The sequence below is a fragment of the Schistocerca piceifrons genome, chromosome X (genome assembly GCF_021461385.2).
Source record: "Schistocerca piceifrons isolate TAMUIC-IGC-003096 chromosome X, iqSchPice1.1, whole genome shotgun sequence".
NCBI classification, from domain to species: Eukaryota; Metazoa; Arthropoda; class Insecta; order Orthoptera; family Acrididae; genus Schistocerca; species Schistocerca piceifrons.
In genome coordinates this window covers 841,081,923-841,099,847 of record NC_060149.1, presented here as the reverse complement: position 1 = coordinate 841,099,847, position 17,925 = coordinate 841,081,923, and the positions used below count along the sequence as shown (strand labels likewise).

Sequence of the window (17,925 nt, the reverse complement as noted above, 5' to 3'; positions counted from 1 at the left end):
ACTGAAGCGCCTAGAACCGCACGGCCACACCGGCTGGCAGCGCACTTAGTCACAATACTTCCAACAAATCACTTATTATGGATTTTACGTTTTCATCCCATTTTATTTTTATTGTCCCTATAGCGTAACTGACGACGGCCGAAATAGAGTGGATATAACATGTACGTTGACAATGGCAAGAAAAGCATTTCCGAAGAAGAGAAATTCGTTAATCTCGAATACAATCTAAGTGACAGGAAACCTTTTCTGAAGATGGAGTGTAGCCTCGTGCAGATGTGAAACGTAGGCAATAAGGAATTCAGACGCAAGAGAACAGAAGCTTTTGAAATGTGGTACTGCAGAAGCATGCTGAAGATTACGTGGGTAGGTCGCGTAACTAATGAGGACTTACTGAATCGAACTGGAGATAAAAGAAATGTATGGCAAAACTTGTCTAAATGGCTTGGTTAACTGAACACGTCCTTATGTATGAAGGAACCGTCAGCTCGGTAATGGAGGATAGCGTGTTCAAAAAATGGTTCAAATGGCTCTGAGCACTATGGGACTTAACATCTATGGTCATCAGTCCCCTAGAACTTAGAACTACTTAAACCTAACTAACCTAAGGACAACACACAACACCCGGCCATCACGAGGCAGAGAAAATCCCTGACCCCGCCGGGAATCGAACCCGGGAACCCGGGCGTGGGAAGCGAGAACGCTACCGCATGACCACGAGATGCGGGCCCCGATAGCGTGTGGAATGAAAATTGTAGAGGGAGAACAATGGATGATTACAGGAAGCTGGTGCAAGTGGAGGTAGGTTGGAGCAGTTGTTTGGAGATGAAGAGGTTTGCACAGGATAGAGTAGCGTGGAGGGCTGAATCAAATCAGTCTTTGGACTGAAGGTCACAACAATAACAGTATTTCCCCTAAACATTTAAATTATGTGCCGTATATTCCACACATTCGTCACTAATATTGTAATGAGAAACCAACGGTTCTTCTGTTTTTATAGGTATTATCTTGGCCGGCCGGAGTGGCCGAGCGGTTCTAGGCGCTTCAGTCTGGAACCGCGCGACCGTAGCGGTCGCAGGTTCGAATCCTGCCTCGGGCATGGCTGTGTGTGATGTCCTTAGGTTAGTGAGGTTTAATTAGTTCTAAGTTCTAGGGGACTGATGACCTCAGACGCCAAGTCCCATAGTGCTCAGAGCCATTTTTGAAGGCATTATCTTGCATTTTTTTCACATCTAAAGAGATCTGTCGTTCACTACTCGAAGTGGAAAGTGAAAGCCTTTCTGCATTCCCTCACAATCGCCAACGACGCTACTTTACTGCACGAAACATCAGACAGTGTTGCTGACCCTATCGTATAGTTCGTTTATGTATATTGAGAAAATTAGACGTTCTATTACGCTTCTTTGGAACACACCTGACATTTCTTTCGTTTCTGATAAACATTCGCCGTTCAGTGCAACGCAATGAGTTCTTTTAGTGAAACATTCATCGAGCCCATCACGCATCTGAGGTCTGTAAATCCTATGTCGGTTAGTAGCAGACGGTGTGGCTCAGTGAGGAAGATCTTTTGCAGATATAGGAAGATGGACTCTACCATGTCACCTGGATCTTCCGTTTTCAAGGTATCGTGTGTGAATAAAGCTGTATCCCTCATTCTTGAATCTTTGCGGCGATCAAACATGGTAGTGCACGCACGAATTCACTCAAATACAGCATTTACTGTTTCCGCCTCCAATTTGCGGCTTTCAGTTTCAGTACGAGGTTAATGCACGAGAGATTGAACTGAAAGTTAGGACCCATTCATTGACTTTACATTTCACCAGAACTTCCAAGAATATTGTTTAGATCTTTAGCCAGGACTGACTGTGGAAACCATTACACGATTCACGCCTAGTCTCTTTTATGCATGGACTCAGCGTAAGAGATAGCTGAGATTTCAATTTCGCATTCCTTTTTCTAAAGTTGTTATACACTTAGTGGCCAGAAGTTGTGGAAATGCAATGGATATGATGATAACTGTGAGTCTCCCCTCTGTGAAACCACAAAGCTGCACTAAATACTAAATATTGAAATAGATCTGAAGATATATTGGTCCACGTATTTTGAGGTCCTACCCAAAACTGTTCTCGGATTTTTAGTGCTAGGTTGCTCGGGCGTACACGGATATAGATATCATCCTATAAAGATTCGATTGGGTTACGGTCGGTCTGTCTGAGGGCCATATCACGAATTCACAGGAGAATTCCTCGAGCCAACTGCGCGCAAGAAAAAGAGTGGTGACATGTCGCACTGACCTGGCATTTACATCACTGTACTCCAGTGCTAGAAATGAATGAGGATGGTCAGCAAGCGTATTCACATAAGTGCGCCTTTTATTGTTCCGTGCAGACGGACAGTGGGGCCTCATTGCGTCCACGTGAACACAGCTCAGATGATAACTGAGTCACCTCCTGTCTGGGCACAACAACCTCGTTGACAGGCAGGAGCAAAGCATCACGGGACAAACGTGACACACCAAGGCGCCAATCATCTGAATTGATCGGACCGTGAGACGCCGCCACTGTTCCGTGGTCGAGTGGCGGTGTTGCGAGCCTGTGACAGTTACGTAGCTCAGTGTAGAGGTGTCGGTAAAGGAACAAGAATCGCTCGTCGGCTGCTGAAGCCTATGCGGTAATCTATCTCCATTTAGTCCTCGGTTGGCTCTGCGGAGGTCGTGTGTCGTTCGTTCCCCGAGCACATTTAGTCGTCTCCTACGGCATGGATACATTCTCTGCGATACTGAAGAACCACCCTAAAAACTCTAGTCCTGAATTTGTGTGTACTCTCTGATATTCCTGAGCCATGCCTCAAAAACAAAAACAAAAATGATTCAAATGGCTCTGAGCACTATGGGACTTAACTTCTGAGGTCATCAGTCCGCTAGAACTTAGAACTACTTAAACCTAACTACCCTAAGGACATAACACACATCCATGCCCGAGGTAGGATTCGAACCTGCGACCGTAGCGGTCGCTTGGTTTCAGACTGTAGTGCCTAGAACCGCCCGGCCACTCCAGCCGGCCCCATGCCTTCTGCACTGCGTTCAGAGCCGGTTAACTCTAGACATCGTGGCATATTCAGTACACAGCTGTCCGTTGTAGACTGCCCAGATATCGTGTCTAAACTAGCATCTAGCTGCATCATTCGGGTGTCATACACGATACATCTTCAAACGCGACAAACCTTCCCAGGTTTTTTAACCAATCAGTTAATTTATTCACTTTTTCGTACAAAATACGATATTTTCTTCTTGGCCCAATGGCACAATGAATAGTAGCAGAACGTCAAAATTACAGAAACATTAATTTCGAAAAAGGTTACCCTGCTGAGACTTGCATGATTAGTTAAAATATTTGATATTTTTCAGAGTGTGTGATATAATATTTTCTGTCGTTTTGATATTACGTTCTTACTAAAACATTCCTTTCTGTCAAGATATTCAGATATACAGACGTATCCATGAAAACCTCAACGCAGATAGTTAATTGTTCTCCAGAAGACTGCGCAAGTCTCCAAACATTGTTCTCTATGAAGCGTGTTCCGAGGGATGCACTCAGCAATTTTGTATGACAAAAAAGATATTAGGAGGGAAACAGTTAGTGGAATCTTTCAGGCACAAGCTCTCTAAATAGCGTACGTTGTTAGAAGAAAGCGACAGAGAGGACAACTGAGTGCGAACACTTCGTAAATCAAATCACTGTTCTGCTTACAGTGAGGTAACAGCATTAGTGGTGCAACAGTTACCTACAGAATGGAACTGTAATGGAGAGTGCTTTTACCTGATCCAACACTCAAACACGCTCTCAATTTAGTTCAAGTGCGGCAGGGCCAGGTCCGATTACCTTTGCAGCGGCAAAATCATTAACACCCCATTAACTAAGAGCTTGGGCTATTAGTCTGAGTGATTCACGAGAAATAATTCACTTTGGTAGTAAACAGCGCAGCTGATCGAATTGCGATTCAGCCTGTTTCTTGGGATTATTGCCTACCCGTCTCTCCCTACGTTCTGTTTATTTCTCTGCATCTCCCTCCCTATGACTGTATCACCATTCGGTATTCCACGCAAAGTAAGATCTCTTAGAAGGAGTACGGTGATTTAGTAAAATATTATTCAGTTGAATGAAGTGCCATTTATTTGGTTAAAGAGTAAAATTTAATGACCTATTAGTTTTATTGCTGAAAGAAAAATTAGAGACTGCGTATAGATTTCTTTTGTCTTCGGGGAAAAAGACAACACTGTATTTAACACTCGGATAGGAGCATATTTCTAAATTCTATAAACAGTTTTATTTCAGTAACCCGCTAGCAACTGCTCCTACTACTCATGCCGGCTGCGGTGGTCTCGCGGTTCTAGGCGCGCAGTCCGGAACCGCGCGACTGCTACGGTCGCAGGTTCGAATCCTGCCTCGGGCATGGATGTGTGTGATGTCCTTAGGTTAGTTAGGTTTAAGTAGTTCTAAGTTCTAGGGGACTGATGACCACAGCTGTTAAGTCCCATAGTGCTCAGAGCCATTTTTGAACCTACTACTCAACTACAACGGCTGTTGCTGTTGTTGTTCGAAGAATGGTGTAATACAGTTCTCCACGCTAGTCTATACTGTGCAACTCTCTTCATCTCTAATTACCACAATATACATGTGTTTGAACCTACATACTGGATTCATTCCTTGATCTCTCTCTACAATTCTTATCCCCACACTTCCCTTCATTATCATTACCAAATTGACGATTGCTTGATTCCTCAGCATGTGTCCCATCAACCGATCCCTTCTCTTAGTCAAGTTGTTCTATAAATTTCTTTTCTCCACTATTTGATCCAGAGCAGCCTCATTATGTACTAGACCTAAGCACCTATTATTTAGGATTCTTCTGTAGCACTACATTCTTAAAGCTTCTACTCTCTTTATCGTCCACGTTTCACTTATGCTTAAGGCTACTTTTCAAACAAATACATTCAGGAAATATTGTTAATATTTCCTGACGATTATATTGATATTATACGTTAACAGAATCTTCTTTTTCAGAAATAATTTTCTTGCTATAGGCAGCCCTCAGTTTATATCCTCTCTACTTTGGGCATCATTAGTTATTTTGCTGCACAAATAGCAAAATTTACCTACTTTTTCTAGTTACTCATTTCCTTACCTAATATCTTCAGCATAGCCTGATGTAATTCGACCACATTCCAAGACCTTTGCTGTCTCTGATATAATTACAAAGTCATCAGGCAACCTCAAAGTTTTTATTTCTTCTCCCTGTACTTTAATTCCTTTTCCAAATTTTTCTTTGCCTTCCCTCACTGCTTGCTCAAGCTACAGCTCTGTCTCACTCACTCCTCAACCACTACTTCCCTTTCATTTCCTTCGACTCTTATAACTAAAGTCTGATTTCTCTACAAGTTGTAAATAATTTTTCGCTCCCTGTATTTTACACCTGCTGTCATCAGAATTTCAAAGAGTGTATTGTAGCTAGCATCGTCAAAAAACTTTCTCTAAATCTACAAGTGCTGTAAACGTTGTTTTCCTTTCTATAACCTATGTTTTAAGATCAGTCGTAGGGTCAGTATTGCCTCGCGTTGTCCTACATTTCCCCATTACCCGAAATGATCTTCCCCAAGGCCAGCTTCTTCTGTTTTCCATTCTTCTGTAAATAATTCTTGTCAATATTTTGCAACCACGGCTTATTAAACTAGTAGGTCGGTAATATTCTTATCTGCCAGCACCTGTCAGCTCAGAATTTGAATTATGACAGGCTCATAAATGAACAACACAATATTGTATGGGTATAATATAAATAATATTGTGCTTTTCATTTTTGTTTGTCAAGAAGCAACGGAATAATCAGTTAATATGACGCTCTTCTTGCCGACTGAGGGAATTTCGCCCGTCTCGTATATCTTGCACACCAGATGGAATAGTTTTTCATGGGTGGCTCTCCCAAGCATCTCAATAATTCTGAGGTAACTTCGTCTACTCCAAGGGCTTTGTTTCGACTTAGTTGTTCCAGTGCTAGTACTGCTGAAAAACAAAGAGAACGTTCATTCGGAACATCATATCAGGATTTTGACGACACTGAGAACGTCTTGACAGACAAAATGCTGCACACTATCCTGTACGGAGAATCTTCTGCGGATGCAGTAGTTATTTATGGTGCGCGTCCGGGAAGCCATTTCTGTTCATGTTACAAATTAAGGACTTAGTGGTTGTCAGTAATGGTCATCTTAGGCTTTCCGCTGATGGCATAGTATTCTAGAAGGTATGCAGTTAACCGTCGACAAAGGAGCACCTCACATCCACTGAAGAGCTTACAAAAGAATTTTGCAGCCTGTACTGGGATATTGCTCATGAGTGTGAGATTTGTATCAGGCTGGACTATCAAGGGACATAGGGCGTATACAACAAAGTGCAGCGTGAACAGTCATAGCCTTACTTATTTTTAGAGAGAGACAGTTACAGAAATGCTGATAAATCTTAGCTGACAGCCGTATTAATAGATACTCATAAAATCGCAAGAGAACCTACGTACGTATATAACTTCAAGAGACGGTTTTCAGTGAGAATATTAAGAATATACTTTTGTTCGCAACATATCATTCCACTCTAGAGTATAAAGATAAAATTAGATGAAAAGCAGCGGTCATAAATGCGCTAATCCCTCATTCTCCCCACTCTCCAACCGCAAATGGAACGAAACGAATCCGTGCTATAGCGTGAAATGAAATGTGCTTTCTTCCATGCTTTTTATTGTGATTTGCAGGGTATGTGAGTTAACGCAGAGTTATTATATTCGGCTCGATAATCCACATCAGTCACGAACCCCGATGTACATTTCCAAAACAGGGTAAAGTATCATGTGACACTAAGCCTTTCAGAACATAAGGCTGGAATCAAAATCGCAACCGGTCATCTTGGTGGATGTTACTGTGGTTAGCTCTGGAATTAATTACTTCAATAATTCTTCTTCCATCTTTGCGGGACCTAGGATGTCGCCGGCATGACGAGCTAGCACAGCGTTCCACAAATCCCGGTGTTTAAAGAACTGTTACTTCTCTTAGTATCTTCCACAGTTTTTAAAGGAGCTTCGAATGTCCTATGTTCTTATGTATGAATCACCCGAAACTGCACTTTCAAGCTAGTGTTCTGATAACACAAGTATTTAAAACAACGTCATACATCTTTACACATTTGAAATATGTAAATCTGGTTTTGAAACGCTCTTGCTACGTGTTTAGAACAGAATACCGTTAGCGGTTTCTTAACTGTAGATCACCGAAGTTTAGGGTGTTTACTCGTATTTTCCGCAAAGTTAGTGGAAATAATATGAGCAAACACGTTTCTCATGAACGAGCACGTGAGCAAAATGTGAGTGAAGCTCTTCAGTGGATGTAAGGTGTTCGTTTGTCGACTGTTAACTGCATTCCCACTGTTCACCTATTAAGCAATATTCGTAAATTATAACATGAAAAATATCCATACTCACTCCTGTGTTTCGATGGAACGCCACGTACCTTTGTGGACACTGGTCATGTATTTTGATGTCGCTTCTCTGCAAACATGTTGTGCATTGTGAATGGCAGTCGTTTAATTGGGCTTATTGTTTCACACAAGGAGACTTCCTTTACAATAAATTACCACAATTATTGGAAGAGGGCTCTTTGACTATACGACTGAGCACATTTTAATATCTTGAATACAACGTATTAATGTTCCACAATAATATTTATTACCTCGCTATGACCCGGTTTTCGGTTTCTTAGTCCACCGTCAGATATGTTATCATATTCTTTCAAAGCGCGTTACTCACCATTCCATCACCTAACACGTCGTCTAAAGGAAACATTCCTTTACAGATATAACGTCGCAATGGTCTGTTTTAACAGCCACCAAGATCACCGGATCTTATTTCATCCGACTTTGTGTATGGGGATGGATGAGAAGTGAAATCTGCAGAGGGAAAAGAGAACCACTGTGTGTGCAGAGGGCATACATGTAACGTTACGAAGGAAACAGAAAAGTGCATTCAAGTCGTTGACGGCATTTTCACTATTAATTTTGTTGCTGAAATTATTTTTTGCCTTCGATAAACTGCTTCAGTAAATAACTTGTGTGTACTTATCACTGTTGAGGATTTTATTTTATGCGTTACATTCAAAGAACTGAAAATTTCCACCCATAGAAAACTGGATTTACTATTTTATGAACTTAAATAATTGGAGTTGGCTATACCACTCCGTCGTGAAATAACTTGCACTTGTTTATAAAAGGTTTGAGAGCAGCCCTGCCTTCGGCAAGGGAATGGAAAGATACTACGCCAAGGTGGGCCAGCATTGGCCCCGCGCCCCCACGTGCCGTCCTTGTGTACGAAACCCCGCTCTTCATTGGTTCGGCCGTCTTGGCGCAGCTCCACGGAAAGTCTCACAACACAAAAGATGCACTCTTGCGAGTGGCGGAGGGTACATAGTGCACCAATATCGTTTCCTTCATGCCTATTCCACTCGTGCCGGCCGGAGTGGCCGAACGGTTCTAGGCGCTACAGTTCGAATCCTGCCTCGGGCATGGATGTGTGTGATGTCCTTAGGTTAGTTAGGTTTAAGTAGTTCTATGTTCTAAGGGACTGATGACCTCAGAAGTTAAGTCCCATAGTGCTCAGAGCCATTTATTCCACTCGTAGGTAGCACTTGTGAAGGAAGATTGTGGGTACCTATCCGCCTGAGTCTGATTTTCTCTCGTTTTCGAGTCTTCATCATTACGCGAAATAACACGGCTGAGGAAGCAGTGTGTTTCTTGACGCATTATGGGACGCAGGCTGTTGGAATTGGCTTCCCGCAATGTGCAACGTCTTTCTTGTTCTTACGTCTCTCACTGTTGGCCTTTCAGCACTTTTCACGCTGTCTCGAAGCATCCGTGCATCTTTTCCGGCTCTGAATCTTTGCAGTCTCTTGCATTAATCCATGGTGGTAAGGATCCTCAATTGAATCAATCAAGAATTGGTCGTTCAATGATTCTGCAGGCGGCCTCCTTAGTGCGAAAATTATTTTCGCCTAGGCGAATGTTAAGACATTTAAGAAACTCAGTTCATTTGCAATTATCACATGTATATTCTAAATAGCTTGTTGAACCAACTGATTTGCGCATATATATATATATATATATATATATATATATATATATATATATATATATATATATATATATATATACTCCTGGAAATGGAAAAAAGAACACATTGACACCGGTGTGTCAGACCCACCATACTTGCTCTGGACACTGCGAGAGGGCTGTACAAGCAATGATCACACGCACGGCACAGCGGACACACCAGGAACCGCGGTGTTGGCCGTCGAATGGCGCTAGCTGCGCAGCATTTGTGCACCGCCGCCGTCAGTGTCAGCCAGTTTGCCGTGGCATACGGAGCTCCATCGCAGTCTTTAACAATGGTAGCATGCCGCGACAGCGTGGACGTGAACCGTATGTGCAGTTGACGGACTTTGAGCGAGGGCGTATAGTGGGCATGCGGGAGGCCGGGTGGACGTACCGCCGAATTGCTCAACACGTGGGGCGTGAGGTCTCCACAGTACATCGATGTTGTCGCCAGTGGTCGGCGGAAGGTGCACGTGCCCGTCGACCTGGGACCGGACCGCAGCGACGCACGGATGCACGCCAAGACCGTAGGATCCTACACAGTGCCGTAGGGGACCGCACCGCCACTTCCCAGCAAATTAGGGACACTGTTGCTCCTGGGGTATCGGCGAGGACCATTCGCAACCGTCTCCATGAAGCTGGGCTACGGTCCCGCACACCGTTAGGCCGTCTTCCGCTCACGCCCCAACATCGTGCAGCCCGCCTCCAGTGGTGTCGCGACAGGCGTGAATGGAGGGACGAATGGAGACGTGTCGTCTTCAGCGATGAGAGTCGCTTCTGCCTTGGTGCCAATGATGGTCGTATGCGTGTTTGGCGCCGTGCAGGTGAGCGCCACAATCAGGACTGCATACGACCGAGGCACACAGGGCCAACACCCGGCATCATGGTGTGGGGAGCGATCTCCTACACTGGCCGTACACCACTGGTGAACGTCGAGGGGACACTGAATAGTGCACGGTACATCCAAACCGTCATCGAACCCATCGTTCTACCATTCCTAGACCGGCAAGGGAACTTGCTGTTCCAACAGGACAATGCACGTCCGCATGTATCCCGTGCCACCCAACGTGCTCTAGAAGGTGTAAGTCAAGTACCCTGGCCAGCAAGATCTCCGGATCTGTCGGATCTGTCCCCCATTGAGCATGTTTGGGACTGGATGAAGCGTCGTCTCACGCGGTCTGCACGTCCAGCACGAACGCTGGTCCAACTGAGGCGCCAGGTGGAAATGGCATGGCAAGCCGTTCCACAGGACTACACCCAGCATCTCTACGATCGTCTCCATGGGAGAATAGCAGCCTGCATTGCTGCGAAAGGTGGATATACACTGTACTAGTGCCGACATTGTGCATGCTCTGTTGCCTGTGTCTATGTGCCTGTGGTTCTGTCAGTGTGATCATGTGATGTATCTGACCCCAGGAATGTGTCAATAAAGTTTCCGCTTCCTGGGACAATGAATTCACGGTGTTCTTATTTCAATTTCCAGGAGTGTATATATATAATCGCACGACTCCAGTATGGATCACAAAATTTCACTACATGTCGTGAGAACAAACTGAATTGAATTTTCTGTTCGATGTAAGTTTCAGAATAAGCGTATGAACGCAGAAACTTTTTCATGTGTATAAAAAACTCACTCTAAGAGTAAGCGGGTTTTTGCCTAAAGCCCACTGAAGCCTTTGGCATAAATCCCGTAGGATCACTGTCAGTAATCCTCGCTGTGCGCCCAGATGATGAGAAAGCACAATGCTACATGTCATTAAACCGGCTGGGTGGCAGGATATAGATGATACCGAATCGAGAGACTCATCCACAGGTTTGAAACTAGAGCGTCCTACGGAAAGAATAGCTCGAGTTGAGAGATATATACCAAATAAATTAATAAGAGATGGTAATAATTCCCCATGATAGAAAAACAGATCAGAACACTGTTGCAGAAGCGGAAAAAGCATACCAAATTTAAAACAACGCAAAATACCAAAGACAGGCGAAGTTTTACAGAAGCTCTAAGCTTCGCACGTACTTCAGTGCGAGATACTTTTCATAGTCTCCATAACGAAAACCTGTCTCGAAATCTGGCAGAAAACCGAAAGAGATTCTTGTCACATGTAAAGCACACATGGCAAGACGCAATCAATACTTCCACTGCGCGATGACAATAGTGATATTATTGATGACAGCGCCATTAAATCAGAATTAGTAAACAAGGTTTTCCGAAATTCCTCCACAAAAGAAGACAAACAGATATTCCAGAATACCAGTCAGGTCCCTTTCGGAGTATGCTGATTCAATAGCTCTATGCTTCGCAACCATATACAGCCGCACACTCGTAGAAACATTCGTACGCAAAGGCTGGAAAGTTGCACTAGCCACACCAATATCTAAGAAAGGAAAAAGGAGTAATCCGCTGAATTACAGACCCAGATCACTAACGGCGATTTACAGAAGGATTTTGGAACATATACTGTCCTCTAACATTATGAGTCGCCTCGAAGACCACGGTTTACTGACAAATAGCTAACATGGATTCAGGAAATAACGTTCTTATGAACCACAACTAACTCTTTATTCTCAAGACATAATGGGTGCTATCCACAGGAGACATAAAATTGATTCCCTATTTTTTGACTTCCAGAAGACTTTTGACTCCGCTCCTCACAAGCAACTTATAATTACACTACTGCCCATTAAAACTGCTACACCACGAAGATGACGTGCTACAGACGCGAAATTTAACCGGAACGAAGAAGATGCTGTGATATGCGAATGGTTAGCTTGTCAGAGAATTCACACAAGGTTGGTGCCGGTGGCGACACCTACAACGTGCTGACATGAGGAAAGTTTCCAACCAATTTCTCATACGCAAACAGCAGTTGGCCGGCGTTGCCTGGTGAAACGTTGTTGTGATGCCTCGTATAAGGAGGAGAAATGCGTACGTTTCCGACTTTGATAAAGGTCGGATTGTAGCTTATCGCGATTGCGGTTTATCGTATCACGACATTGCTGCTCGCGTTGGTCGAGATCCAATGTCTGTTAGCAGAATATGGAAACAGTGGGTTCAGGAGGGTAATACGGAACGCCGAGCTGGTTCCCAACAGCCTCGCATCACTAGCCTCGTATCACTAGCAGCCGAGATGACAGGCATCTTATCCACATGGCTGTAACGGATCGTGCAGCCACGTCTCGATCCCTGAGTCAACAGATGGGGACGTTTGCAAGTCAACAACCATCTGCACGAACAGTTCGACGACGTTTGCAGCAGCATGGACTATCAGCTCGGAGATCATGGCTGCGGTTACCCTTGATGCTGCATCACAGACAGGAGCGCCTGCGATGGTATACTCAACGACGAACCTGGGTGCACGAATGGCAAAACGTCATTTTTTCGGATGAATCCAGGTTCTGTTTACAGCTTCATGATGGTCGCATCCGTGTTTCGCGACATCGCGGTGAACGCACATTGGAAGCGTGTATTCGTCATCACCATACTGGCGTATCACCCGGCTAGATGGTATGGGGTGCCATTGGTTACACGTCTCGGTCTCCTCTTGTTCGCATTGACGGCACTTTGAACAGTTGACGTTACATTTCAAATGTGTTACGACCCGTGGCTCTACCATTCATTCGATTCCTGTGAAGCCCTACATTTCAGCAAGATAATGCACGATCACGTGTTGCAGGTCCTGTACGTGTCTTTCTGGATACAGAAAATTTTCGACTGCTGGCCTGGCCGGCACATTCTCCAGATCTCTCACCAATTGAAAACGTCTGGTCAACGGTGGCGGAGCAACTGGCTCGTCACAATACGCCAGTCACTACTCTTGATGAACTGTGGTACCGTGTTGAAGCTGCATGGGTGGCTGTACCTGTACATGCCATCCAAGCTCTGTCTGACTCAATGCCCAGGCGTATCAAGGCCGTTATCACAGCCAGAGGTGGTTGTTTTGGGTACTGATTTCTCGGGATCTATGCACCCAAATTGCGTGAAAATGTAATCACATGTCAGTTCTAGTATAATAAATGTGTCGAATGAATACCCGTTTATCATCTGCATTTCTTCTTGGTGTAGCAATTTTAATGGCCAGTAGTGTAAATTGCGTGCCTATGGAGTATCGACTCAGTTATGTGACTGGATCCGTGATTTCCTGTCACAATTCATAACAACTGACGGAAAGTCATCGAGTAAAACAGAAGTCATAGAAGTAATATCTGGCGTTCTCCAAGGAAGTGTCCCTGCGCTACTCCTAACTTCTATAAACGATTTAGGGGTAATCTAAGCAGCCATCTTCGACTGTTTGCAGAGGATGCTGTCATTTATCGTCTTGTACAGTAAACAGATGATCAAAAAAATTGCAAAATAATTTAGACAAGATATCTATATAGTGCAAAAGGTGGAAATTGACTCTAAATAATGAAAAGTGTGAAGTCATCCACATGGGTACTAAAAGGAATCCGCTAATTCTCAGTTAGACGATGAATCATACAAATTAAAGGCTGTAGACTCACATACTTAGGGGTTTTAATTACAGAATACTTATATCATAACGATCACACCGATATTGTTGTGCCGGCCGCGGTAGCTGAGCGGTTCTAGGCGCTTCAGTCCGGAACCGCACGACTGCTACGGTCGCAGGTTCGAATCCTGCCTCGGGCATGGATGTGTGTGATGTCCTTAGGTTAGTTAAGTTTAAGTAGTTCTATGTTCTAGGGGACTGATGACATCAGATGTTAAGTCACATACTGCTCAGAGCCATTTTTTGATATTGTTGTGGGGGAATCAAACCAAAGATTGTGAATTATTGTCAGAACACTTAGTCTACTAAAGAGACTGTTTACATTACGCTTGTCTGCCCTCTTCTGGAGTACTGCTGTGTGGTGTGTGATCCGCATCAGATATGACTGACAGCGGACACCGTAAAAGTCCGAAGAATGGTGGCGCATTTTTTACTATCGAGGAATAAGAGAGGGAGTGCCACGGATATGGTAGACGAGTTAGGGTGACAGTCATTGAAACAAAGGCGTTTTTCGATGCGGCAAGGCCATCTCATGAAATTTCAATCATCAACTTTCTCCTCTGAATGTGAAAAAAAGTTTGTTGGCGCCGACCTACCTATGGAGAAACGACCATAATAATAAAATAAGAGAAATCAGAGCTCCCACGGGAAGATTTAAGTGTTAACTTTCCCGCGCGCTGTTCGAGAGTGGAACGGTGGAGAAGCAGCTGAAGCTGGTTCGATTAACTCTCTACCAGACACTTAATTGTGAATTGCAGAGTAATCATATAGATGTAGACGTAAAAGGCATTTTAGTGAAGCATGCTCTTCCTACTATCCCACGATGATGTGCAGGCACCCAAACAAAGATAGTTTTATTTTGGTTAACAGTTGTTTACTTCATACATCAAACAACGTAGTTTAAAAATACACTCATCAAAAAATGTTTTGCATCACCCCGGTTCCCAGAACTCCAGAAGATAGACGTCGACTGTGGATATTGTATCACATACACAGCCCTTTGATTGTTCAGATATGTCACTAAACCCGCCCAAAGATGTAAACAACCATGCATGAGCAGCGCCTATTAGACGGAGGGTGTCCGACAGCCGATTAGTTCCAGTCATTCCACCAGGAAGGAGGTACACAGCTCGTGTTGTCTATAGTTCAACCGGCGTAGACGGTCAATACCGCAGTTCGACGCGTCCGAATTGTTACTTAGTGCCAGGAAGGGCTCTCAACAAGCGAAGTGTCCAGGCGTCTCGGAGTGAACCAAAGCGACGTTGTTCAGACATGGAGGAGATACAGAGAGACAGGAACTGTCGATGACATGCCTCGCTCAGACCGTCCAAGGGCTACTACTGCAGTGGATGACCGCTACCTACGGATTATGGCTCGGAGGAACCCTGACAGCAACGCTACCATCTTGAATAATGCTTTTAGTGCAGCCACAGGACGTCGTGTTACGACTCAAACTGTGCGCAATAGGCTGTATGATACGCAACTTCACTCCCGACGTCCATGGCGAGTTCCATCTTTGCAACCACGAAACCATGCAGCGCGGTACAGGTGGGCCCTACAACATGCCGAATGGCCTGCTCAGGATTTACATTATGTTCTCTTCACCGATGAGAGTCGTATATGCCTTGAACCAGACAATCGTTGGAGACGTGTTTGGAGGCAACTCAGTGAGGCTGAACGCCTTAGACATACTGTCCAGCGAGTGCAGCAAGGTGGAGGTTCCCTGCTGTTTTTGGGGTGGCATTTTGTGGGGCTGACGTACGCCGCTGGTGAGCATGGAAGGCGTCGTAACGGCTGTACGATACGTGAATGCCATCCTCCGACCGATAGTGCAACCATATCGGCAGCATGTTGGCGAGGCTCTCGTCTTCATGGAGGACAATTCGCGCCCCCATCGTGCTCACCTTGTGAATGACTTCCTTCGGTATAACGACATTACTCGACTAGAGTGGCCAGCATGTTCTCCAGACATGAACCTTATCGAACATGACTGGGATAGATAAAAAGGGCTGCTTATGGATGACGTGACCCACCAGCCACTCTGAGGGATCTACGCCGAATCACCTTTGAGAAGTGGGACAATCTGGACCAACAGTGCCTTGATGAACTTGTGGATAGTATGCCACGACGAATACAGTCATGCATCAATGCAAGAGGACGGGCTACTGGGTGTTAGAGGTACCGATGTGTACAGCAATCTGGACCACCACCTCTAAAGGTGGTGCAATGTGTGGTTTTCATGAGCAATAAAAAGGGTGGAAATGATGTTTATGTTGATCTCTATTCCAGTTTTCTGTGCAGGTTCCGGAACTCTCGGAACCGAGGTGATGCAAAACTTTTTTTGAATTGTGTACTATGTTGCTGCGAGTTAACAATTAATAAATGTTATTTACACTTCACAAACCAATATTTTCTTTAAATCTGATACAAGCATTACCAATAACTAGTGGAAATAACTTTGAGTAATTGATTGTTATTGAAGAAATCAGAAAAAAAGTTTGTGACGTAAAATAACGCACAGAGATGCTCAGATTAAACTACATCACAGAGTCTCATAATTTACCACAATTATTAATTACCGTTAAATTTGACTGGAATTTGAGAAGGCAACAAATGAAGATGTTACTCACCTAGAAGTGACAGCAATCCGCAGAAGACCCATATCACAAAACTCATCCCTACAGAACCTGTACGAGTCACAAGGCCTGACGGAGACACAAAAATTCCAGAGCCTGAAAAAATATACAGCACTTCATTATTTTTTATTTGTATAATTTTTAAACTGAATATTTCATAATTTTTTATATTAACAGTATATTGATAAATGGGATGACTGCAAAAGATCTAAACCTGTATGAATATATATGTCTAAGTGAATGTTAGGCGTTATAAAAACTTTGCTTGTTCTGTACAACTGTTTTCATGAATGCAAGAGCACACGTCAGGCTGATAGATGTAGCATCACAGTGATTCAGTTCAGCACAGTCAAATAACAATTATTTGTTACGTGTTAGTGATGTTATTAACTTCGAGTGAATTTCTCGTTTTTTACCGAAACGTATTATCTAATATGTTATTCTCGTTTGCTAGCATATCGACAACCATTATATCGATTTTTCAACAAGCGTAGCACAGTGCCCTTTTGTTACACTAAAGTTTCAGTTTCTCCCGCGTCCCGTTTACACATAGTTTTTCGGATCTCCGACTAAATGGAAAAACGCATTCAGTTTGCATGAACTAAAACAATAAGAGGAAAAAGTATTAGAAACATGATCAAATCATCCCCAGGCAGCCTCCAATATACGATTTTTTAAAGATAGTACTAATTTCGAGAGTCACCTTTAGTCTCAAATCTCGCAACAAAGGATGTAGTCCCGGCTGTTTGAAGATAATTTTTCACTTTAGCAAATTCAGTCAGCCGCGTTACCCACCATCAAGTTAATCAACATGAATAAAGCCCTACAAAAAAATAAAATGTAGTGTGTGGCGATGTGAAAAGGGATCTACCGTCAATTTCTTTCGCGAGAAGTGGAAAATTCGTCGTTCTTTCCAAATGGTTAATAATTCAAATTAATTAAAAGAAATCTCTTCTGTTCGGACCTAAACGCAGACCGTATTCAAGATACCCTAAACGTTTTATTAAACATCCATATGAACGTACTAACTGGTAAAGTCCGTGGCGACGTTAATAATTCATCAGTATTAATGTCACAGTTGTTTATTTTGGTGTTACGTCATCATAGCCACTTCTAGAACCGAACCGATCATTCCGCCTCACGCGTCAGGCCCCTGTTGGATAGGCAACGCTGGGGAACACGTCAACTGCTCACTGTGCGCTGCCGTGATCCCTAACGAATCTTAATATCTTACCAAAAACGTTCCCGTGATTTGCGATGTTAAGATACGACATTTCTTTTACAGAACTTTCACACGTTTAAAATAATGAAAAGTTTACGTGGAGATCTACAAGGAATCATATGAGCGCATGTAATTAAAGTGTGACTCAAAATCAAGCGCAGCCGACTTCAACGAACGAAACAGAAGCATAATTTACAAAATCTGAACCAGTAGGTTTGGGAGCGTACGTAGAGGCCAGTATTAGGTATTTGTCAAATTAAAATCTTAAAATTTCTTTCATGCGTGATGCGATAATTGCTTGCTCTTTTCTTTTCAGCTTATTGTTTGCGTTCTAAAAAAAGAAAGATTATTTTAAAAATTGCCGACCATTATGGTTTGTA

General features: G+C 43.6%; 1 protein-coding gene across 2 annotated transcripts in view; it reads right to left on the bottom strand.

Moving 5' to 3' along the window:
• Nucleotides 1-17,925, bottom strand: part of LOC124722124 (b(0,+)-type amino acid transporter 1) — a 579,051-nt gene that overhangs the window by 266,639 nt on the left and 294,487 nt on the right. For both annotated transcript variants that reach the window (XM_047247330.1, XM_047247329.1), the window contains exon 3: nucleotides 16,318-16,419. In XM_047247330.1, the coding sequence (XP_047103286.1) occupies nucleotides 16,318-16,419 (102 nt within the window). The remainder of the gene's footprint in view (nucleotides 1-16,317; nucleotides 16,420-17,925) is intronic.